The 9,807-nt window shown below is 38.5% G+C and overlaps 1 protein-coding gene across 2 annotated transcripts in view; it reads right to left on the minus strand.

The window, feature by feature from the left end:
- The window catches only part of LOC135207872 (RNA-binding protein lark-like), a 53,654-nt gene extending 50,049 nt beyond the window's left edge, over positions 1-3,605 (minus strand). Inside the window, exons 1-3 of one of the 2 annotated variants that reach the window (XM_064239763.1) lie at positions 3,461-3,605; positions 2,182-2,399; positions 1,780-1,947 (exon numbers count right to left, since the gene is read on the minus strand). In XM_064239763.1, the coding sequence (XP_064095833.1) occupies positions 1,780-1,947; positions 2,182-2,399; positions 3,461-3,485 (411 nt within the window). In that variant the 5' untranslated portion in view covers positions 3,486-3,605. The remainder of the gene's footprint in view (positions 1-1,779; positions 1,948-2,181; positions 2,400-3,460) is intronic. The other variant, XM_064239764.1, reaches the window with a different exon arrangement.
- Positions 3,606-9,807: the final 6,202 nt, after the last annotated feature.

The raw sequence follows: 9,807 nt of genomic DNA on the forward strand, positions 1-9,807 counted from the left end.
ACGGAACCCCAGGCGTAACCCGGGGACTGCCTGTATTATTATTTGTTCACAGCATTCATTATCCATACTCTCTTCATTACTTGTGCCAGACTGATCGGTAGCTGAACTTGAACATTATTAGAAAGTTCCCTTAAATTATCATTGAAAAGCCAATAAAAATTGTAAAAATTGGCTACCACCAACAAGCCAATTACGCTGGCTGCTGGTGCCTACTCTCATAAATATCACTCTCATTATTCAGGTAAATTCCTCATTCAAACTTAAGTTCTACACTTATTGAATTTACCTATTTCAGGTGAAATATGTTTTATGGAGTTATTTAAACCATATATTTAAACAGTTATTTAGGAATAGAAAAGTATGTTTACTTTAAATGTATACATATCCATAAAAGGTCTACACTACCATACATTGCTTTTCCATATGCTGTAATCTCGTGGGGGGAAAAATTAATGCAGATAACAAAACATAATTGCATTTTCAAGCAGTCCTGCAGGGAATCAATCACCCTCCTGAACTAGCAGGATTAGGTCCTTGGTGGTATGAGGTAAATTGTCACATCCTGAACTAGCAGGTCTTTAGTGGTGGTATGAGGTACATCCTGTCAAGATGAAAACTCATCAAAAAAATATAAAAGAGGCAAGGACTAAAGTTCACTTACTGGGCAGGGTACTGATCCTGGATTTATAAATGCTTCTCTACCTACTGTCTAACAGTTCAAGGCCCAGGAGATCTAAGCAATATCACTGACAGCCTTCTTAAAAGGTAGGAATTTGAAGATGCCATGTCACTCTCCCAATTTTACCTCTGAGATGTAACAAATTTCAAGCAGTTTTCTCACTGGGAGACAATACATGCACCAAGCAAGAGAGCAGTGCTGATTCCACCACACATACTTGGGGGGGGGGGAGGATCCAGACATAAGTAGCCTGTCTTAGTCTCCTCTTACAAGAGCAATAGCCAGAGCTGATGCTGCGAGCCATTTTCCAGGGAAAAGAAACTGAGCTCCTCAGCATGAGCATACATAGGGGTCTTGACCAAGGATTGATTGATTGATTGATTTGCGAGTTATTTAGCATCACAACTACCAGGGTCACTGATGCCGACCTTGACCAAGGAAAGCCCGACACACAAACTTTACATGGCACTTGCATAGATACCTAACCTTCACACACATAACTCCCCTTTCAGTTGAGAGTAGCATAATGAAATGAAGAGAGAGGTTCAGGGGCAGTTAGGAAAGAGTGTATGAATGCATTTAGCCCTACTCCACTACACCTGACCTTACACATGACAGGTGCAGATCATACCCTTACAAACAAGCAGATAAGGTGGGTACCCACCTACACTGCAAATATGAAGTGCCTCATACATTTGCTCATGTCCTTCACACCGCCTTTGTTCAAACTACTTATCCATGGTCATGTCACATACACACAAAACAGAACAAAATTGCAACTTGGCAGTCAGCAGGAATGCAGCAAGATGTCCTCACTTGACAGCAACTGAAAAACCAGCGCTTGGTGATGGCCAAGTGAGTGGGAGTCTTAACCTCACTCACCCTCCTACCACCTGATAGATCTTGTTACCAAGTTTTAACAGCTGATTAAAGTTCCTATATAAAAAGCAATAATTTGTATTTCTACAGGAAAAAAACTCCAGTTACATAATGAAAAAAATATAGTTTAAAAACAATCAGGAAAAATATATAGCTTAAAATCATATAATTCAAATGACAACAATACTTATTTTACCAGAAAGGAAACAAATATGGCTTACCACAAATGCATAATTGGTAAGGATATCAGCCTCTACAACTTCTCCATAAGTTTCAAATAAATTACGAAGCTCTTCCAATTTTGTGTCCTTATGCAGATTGCCAACAAAAATCTTTGTCTTCTGATTACCTCCTTTTCTAGCACCAGTGGAAGCTTCTACAACCATTGCCTATGAGAAAAGTAAACATCAGTTTTATATACTGTATATACAAGGTCCTGTGATTTAGTTCTATTTTAAAATCAGATAGATCATTAACATGAACAAAACTTTAAAGAAGTCCAAGCAAAATCCCCTTTAAATAATTCTACCCATGATCCTCACAGTTTATGTAAATTTTAACTTATAAATTTGACTTAGAAGTCCCACCAATTACATATTTTACATTTGAATAGCATTACTTACTTTTCCATACAGGTTATGTCCATTTAGAGCTTGAATAGCAGAGCGGCCTTCATCTTCTTTCTCCATGTGTACAAATCCATAGTTTTTTACAACATCGGCTTCAACAACAGTACCATGTTGTTCGAACAGCTCTCTAAGGTCTGAACCAGATGCTCGGTCACTTAAGTTTCCAACAAAAATTTTATATGTGTTTCCCCTTACAGGCATCTTGTTTGTATCTGAAAATTTTTTAATGAAACAGAATTGTAAGAAGCTTCTCTTGTTAACTAAAAACATTTAAAAATGTTAAATTTTAAAGTGGCACTTTTTCTAGTTACAAACCACAGCTGGCTTGAACTAAAAATGGTTTATGAAGCTAGATAACAATTTGGTTAATTGACAACAGGCAGGGTACTGTCTATTCCTATTTAAAATGCAATGGTTTATACTATCCTTAAAAGAACAAATATTTGAAACCTAAAAACAACTGTAAATGACAAGCTTTATGATAGCTTTTTCTGCATTTCAGTCCTTCCTGTTAGTACTGAGAAGAGGATCTTAAATAAAAAAAGCTGAGATTACAACTATGTTTTTAAATATACTAAAATAAAAAAAAATAAAAAAAATAAAAAGGCATCAATCATCAGTATTGGTGACAGTACTGTACAAACTATTTTATAAGAATTAACAGCAACTACTCTTACTTGGTCAATGAGTCTTCACTTGTGATAAAATTGTAAATAAACTGAATAAGCATTACAGGTAATTAGGTGTAATTTAACTGCATTAAGGTGTGACTTTGCTGAAAAAGTTAACTCATTAACTAAACAGTACATCATGGAACCAAAACCATGTCTCTTCATTGGTGAGTAAATAGCTTTCATATACGCAGTACATCACAACCATCTGGTTACAGTAAATACTTAGGTTACATAAGGTAATTGAGACTTGGGCAGATTCTATAAATTTCAGCGAGAGGCATTTTTTTTTTTATCATCACAAGTGAATAATAATAATAATAAACACATCTTGAAGACAATTACAAATACTGTACTGAGAAAATACTCAGTTCCATCAATCTATAAAGATAGGCACACTACTACAAACACTTTAAAGAATGAAGATGGCACTTAAGAGCTGAAATTTAAATAGAATACTGATGGTTGTTTTACCTTACTGACAAATATCTTACAGTTAATCCGTATATTTCTATACTGTGTATACAAGCATGAAATTGCAAATTTGCAAGATGATTTGCCTTTTTCCTAGATATACAAACATAACCTTTTTTATGTAATACCTTCAGTGAATGCTGGTCCAGACATTGGCCAGTTATAGTTGACAAGTAGGCAACTAACAGCAGTTGAGTGAGAGGAGTAGGTGGACCATCCACTCACTTGGCAGGCAGTGTTGCTTTTTCCTTTGGCAAAAGGAGCAAATGCAGAGTTGATTAGAGGTAGGATTATGATAAAAGACTTCAGCAGGTTTGTATATCTAGGATACAAACAAATGATCTTAATTATAAGTTTTTTTTAGGTAATTTGTGTTTTTCATATGTGAAAAAACCAATTCGTCACTGAATCTTGGTAACTAAGTACAGTAGCTAACTAGTGTTAGGCGAGATTTGCCCAATAAACTGATGTCATCAAGCGCATCTTCCTTACGCATCGGTAACGAAGCAGGAGGGTTGAGGTAGGATTATGATAAAAGGTCCTGGTTTGTATGCCTATGATAAATACCAACCAGTACTGTACTTTAAATATTTATGATTTGTTCCCATGGGAATACGAACCACTACCTTTGATGTAGGAGACTTGCATGTTACTGGGGAGGGTAAGTCTCTAAAACTGGCAAGACATGCCTGTCATCATTACCTGTCAAACAGTCCCACGCCCCTAACATCAAGGGCTCTCACAAATAGGGAGAATGCCATCCTCTTCCAAGAATTCATATGCTCATTTGGTCACCTCACAAAGCCAAAAAAGGGTGTTCCTGGACTCTCATTCTTATGCCTGCCTATGTTAACAGAAAAGTTCTGACACTCGATGCATGGAGCAGGTCCTTTTTCAAGTATACGTACTGTAGCATTTTATGGCTTACACCAGGCATAAGAACATCTCATCTGGGTAAGCACCAAATAAGCCTTGGAGGGAGGGAACTAAGAGACTTTTGAATCTCTTGTCAAAGAAGGAGAGAGATCCCTATCCCAAAAGTGTTGGACTACACAGGAAAACCATGCAACTCCCCCACCGGCTTTGCTAAGGCTAAGGCTAGCAAGAACACAGCCTTAAGAGTCAGGGCTCTATTCAAAACCACTTCCAGGGACTCTAGCATTCCTGAAGGGAACAAGACTGCTTGAAACTCCTCATAAGAAGGATAATACCACCGTAATGGAGAGAATAAAGCCTGTCTTGGTGAAGATGGATGAAGATGCCCCAACTGGAGAGAGACTCCTCTTCCAACAACCACAAAAGACAGCCCACTTTCCCTGGCAAAGAGTTGTGGAGAAGGAATGAAGGTAGCCAGATCTCTCTCTTGCATGTTATCCCAAGGTGAAGTTAAAGGAATCACACTGTTGACACAAAAGGGGGGCAAAGGGGGAATTTCTATGGCTCAGAGAATGATAGCATGACAAACTGTCAATTTATGCCCCTGTCAACCTGCAAAGTGGGACAGAGATTTTCCCTCCTTTCTTCTTGACATACAATGAATGCCCCCCCCCAAATTCATAGACCCATGTATCCGCAAATTTCTCACTGGAGCATATACCCCCATTATTTGCAGAAAATTCACCTATTCACAGTATTTTTCTATAGGAAATATCCACATTTATTTTTTTTGGGGGGAAAAACCAAGTATAAACATTTTTAGTGGGGGTTTCTCAAGTTTTCACAAATAAAAGAGGCAGTTCTAAGTGTTTTCACAAGGGTTTCAACTATTAGCAGGGGTCTGGTACGCATCCTCTGCAAATACGGGGTAACACTGTACAGGCAGTCTCCAGTTATCAGCGATCCAGTTTTATGGTATTTTTCTAGCGCCATAAAATCAGCGATTTATGTTGCCATAAAGGAATAAGTTTCGGTTATCAGTGCCATAAGGTGCTGATAATTAAGAGTTATGGCGCCATAACATACCTAACATAGGCGCCATTAACCAGTTATCAGCCCCACTGACCGTAACTTGGTGCCATAAGCGCGATAAATCACCATGTTTTGGTTAATGACGGCTTTTGCTTATTAGCACCCTGCTGAGAACGGACCCCCATCCCTGTTAACCAGGGATTGCCTGTATGCTATTACAGTTGTGTTGCCATTCAACAAAGTAACATTCAACTGGTTTTCTCATGCCTGCAGCCATAGCTTACACCTAGAGTAGATATGCAGACAAGTGGAGTCCTATGCATACACTGAAAGGACTGAATGCTAAGGTGTGCTTCCTAGCCCTCTGATGAGTTTGTGAACAGATGCACTTTGGGTGAGGGAGAAAGGAGTCCCCTTACAAACTTTCTGTCTAGTTCACTGTTGAAGTTCTGGAGCAGCAGCAGATCCTCTAAGTCACCTTTCAACTGATTTGCCTTTTCATATGCTCAGGGTGTTTTGGTCACTATTCCACGCAATATGGGAAACACTGCGAGATTCAAAAGGAACCACCATCTAAGAGGCATTAGGATGGAAGTCCGTAGACCTACAACCTTCTATGTAATAAGGCAGCAGCCAAGCTAGTAGAGCAAACAGAACAGGTACTCACTCTGCTTTGCATGCAAACCTTCCAACATGTGGCAAACCAAGTGCATGAGAGATAAGAAATGCTATCAGAGGTGGTCATCTCAAGAGGGTTGCATCCTGAGAGGTATATCTATCTTGAATTAGTTTTTCGGCCTGCAAATGATCAATAGAACCCACAAGTACCAAGCAAGAAGGCCGCATTGGCAAAGGAGGCACAGGCATTAACCAAAAGTCGGCAATTTATGGCGTCAAGTTTCGGTTAATGGCACCTCTGGTAGGTATGTTATGGCGCCATAACTCTATTATCAGCACCTTATGGCGCCGATAACCAAAACTTGACCCTTATGGTGCCATAAATCACCGATTTTATGGCGCTAGACAAGCTCCATAAAACTGGATCACCATTAACCCTCAAACACCAAGCTGGTACTTCCGAAAGTGCCTCCCGTATGCCAGTGGCGTTCGCGAGTGAGTGCCGAAGCGGAAAAAAAGTTTTTTTCAAAAAATCACAGCACGCTTAATTTTCAAGATTAAGAGTTCATTTTTGGCTCTTTTTTTTGTCATTGCCTGAAGTTTAGTATGCAACCATCAGAAATAAAAAAAAATACTATCATTATCATATATAAATATTGGAATATATGGCAGCGCAAAAAAAAACGGTTAAAGCTAATAAGTTAATTATTGTTTTTCTTGTATTATATACTAAAATGCAATGATTTTGGTAGATAACAAATCGTAAAACGATCAAAGCAACACAGAGAAAATATTGTCACAATATGATGCATGAATTTGTAACGCGGACATAAAAAGTGTTTTTTTCAAATATTCACCATAAATCGGAATATTTTGCTAGAGACTTCCCGTTTGTTGCAAAATGAAGGTAATTGATTGAATATTACTAGACTGTAAGTGTTGTAGCTTACAATTGCATTTTTCTACCATTTCGGTCGTGATAATTTGACCGAAGGTTGAAATTTTTCTATTTGTCGTTATTTATATAAAAATATTTCAAAACTGATAAAAGCTATAACCATGGGTTGTTTTTTGTTGTATTCTACATGAAATTGCACACATTTTCATATGTAAAACTTTATGTAACGACTAATATAAAATGGTGCGAACATTACGACAATCGGACGAAAAAATTTCTGATATTTTCGGAAGTTACTGCGCGGACATAAGGAAAGAGGTTTTTTTTCATAAATTCACCATAAATCGAAGTATTGTGCTCGAGACTTCCAATTTGTTGCAAAATAAAGGTAAATGATTTAATATTACTAGAATGTAAGAGTTTTAGTTTACCATTGCGGTTTTCGACCATTTCGGGCGAGTCAAAGTTGACCAAAGGTTGAAATTTTGGCACTTACAGTTATTTATATGAAAATCTTTCAAAACTGATAAAAGCTACAACCATGGGTTGATTTTTTTTGTATTTTACATGAAATTGCACACATTTCCATATATAAAACTTTATGTAATGGCTAATACAAAATGATGCAAATATTACGACAATCGGACGAAAAAATGTCTGATTTTTTCGGAAGTTACCGCACGGACGTAAGGAAAATTTTTTTTCATAAATTCACCATAAATCGAAATATTGTGCTAGAGACTTCCAATTTGCTGTAAAATTAAGGTAAATGATTAAATATTACTAGAATTTAAGAGTTTTAGCTCACAATTGCGTTTTACGACCATTTCGGTAGAGTCAAATTTGACCGAAGGTTGAAATTTTGGCACTTATCGTTATTTATATGAAAATATTTCAAAACTGATAAAAGCTACAACCATGGTTGTTTTTTGGTTGTATTCTACACAAAATTACGCACATTTTCATATATAAAACTCTATGTAACGGCTAATATAAAATGGTGCAAAAATTATGTCAGTGACGAAATAATTTCTGAGATGTGTCACCGATGCTTTTTAGTGCGCAAAGAAAGAAATTCGCGCTTGCGTGCCTTGGTAACGATTGTAAACAAAACAACAGCTTGATCCATGAACTCCCAGCATCCCTCAAGGTGCGTGATTCAAAAGTTTTTGCCAAGTAGACCTATAACTATTTTTCCGCGAATTTTTAAGAAAACTTTTTTCTTCGACGTTTTGTACGTCAATTCGGCACCCAACAAACAATTTTCGTCGACGTTTAATACGTCCAATCAGCATTTAAGGCTTAACCAAGGCTGCCGAAAACTGGGGACTGCCTGTAGTTGTGTCAACAGAGCAACAGGCTTTATGTACTCCTCCCAATACGCTGCTGTCATGGTACTGAGACCAAGTGGGACATGCTGACTCAACCACAAATGTTCCTAAAAGATGACACATGGAAGATTCAAGAGCAGTCCCCAGGTCTAAATGGGCTAGTGCAAATTATGGCTAAAACCAGCCCTACCTAAGGCTAGCTGATCACCTGGTGACAGTAAGCTCCTAACCCCCCAAAGAAAGTAAGATCAATCCTGTGAAGCCCAACAGGACTTCTTACAAGAGCCTTTCTTCCTTCTACAAGAAGTGGAAGAAGTCATGGTCAAAGAAGAGGAGGAAGATGCAAATGATGAAGAAAACTATGAGGTGGAAGAATGATGTGGACTTTTCACCCCTTTCTTATCTTAAGTCTTGCCAATCTTGGACACTGGAGGATTGGTAGAAGCAGGTACATGAGACTGCATGGCTAAAAATAGACGCTGGGTCTTGCTATTAAAACTACCACCACCACCACCACCACCACTACAGGAGGGTTCCCTTCATTAAAAGATGCCAAAACAGCAGTAGCCGAAGGAGGAAGGAGAGCCCTACTTCTCAGCAGTAAAATTGTTCAAGAATGCTGTGAAATATGGATTACCAGGGTTGCTGAGGGTAGGCCAGACCTTCCACAGGTACTACAGCGACTATGCCTTTCTAGTACCTGGAGCATCAGTAAACAGTTGGCGAGGAAGGTGGAGAGCAAGTGACAGGAATCCTTCACTAACTATTACTTCCCTATCCCCCAAAGAAGGGAGTATCCACAAGAGGTAGTGGGACAAGAATGGCACTGGGAGCATGTTCTTTCCCATTGTGGCCAGGAAATACCTCTCTCATCCTTCCTTTACTTTTCCAGACTTCTACCACTGACAGGAAAACAGCCAGAGCCTTCCTGGAGGGACAACCTGATATATACCTTCCCCTATAGGAAGAAAAGTACTACCTATGTGGGTTAATGGTTACAGGGGACATTCAATAGCCACAAGATTACCCGAACCCTTTGCAACAGCCTTAAACATAACATTACTTAAAACAATATATTTTACAAAACTTACACTATGCATGTAATGTAGTATGTTAATTAAAAATAAAAATATACAAAAACACAAAAAATACAACATAAGGTTCACAGCAATAGCACTGAAATTTGTCTCAGGAATCTGGTTACTTTTTCAACAACACTGAAAACTTTCAAATGAAGTACCATAGATACATAGGTAATAAATTTACGCAATTTATGACCTTATTCTGGTGTTTAACTAATTATCTAAATATTATCTAGCACACTGGCTTCCTGAAAGGTCGCAAATCTGACTGATGCTGATGGCGACACATTCAAGTGGTTTTTCTGGAAATGGGTGCAGCCCAGTAGAGTGGCAAACTGTGTTGCAGCTCAATCATTTAACATATAGCTACACTACCTAGTAGGCAGAGTAGGGAGACAGGACTGGGCATTTGTAATTTTTCCTAAAGTTTAATCCCAATCTGTATCTGATAGCCGGTGTTACCTAGGGGGGTGGAGGGGTCCAGTAAGGGTAAAGCATGATGCTCTAGCCATCAAAGTTTAGGCTAGGCTATTTGGCATGGTCTGGGAGGGGAGGGGGGACAAAGCACCCTACGCCAGGTCATGGGAGGGCAACCTGTCAGGTTAAAAAGGTAAGGTATGGTTAGGTCAAATAGGAAA

The sequence above is a fragment of the Macrobrachium nipponense genome, chromosome 34 (assembly GCF_015104395.2).
Source record: "Macrobrachium nipponense isolate FS-2020 chromosome 34, ASM1510439v2, whole genome shotgun sequence".
NCBI lineage: Eukaryota > Metazoa > Arthropoda > Malacostraca > Decapoda > Palaemonidae > Macrobrachium > Macrobrachium nipponense.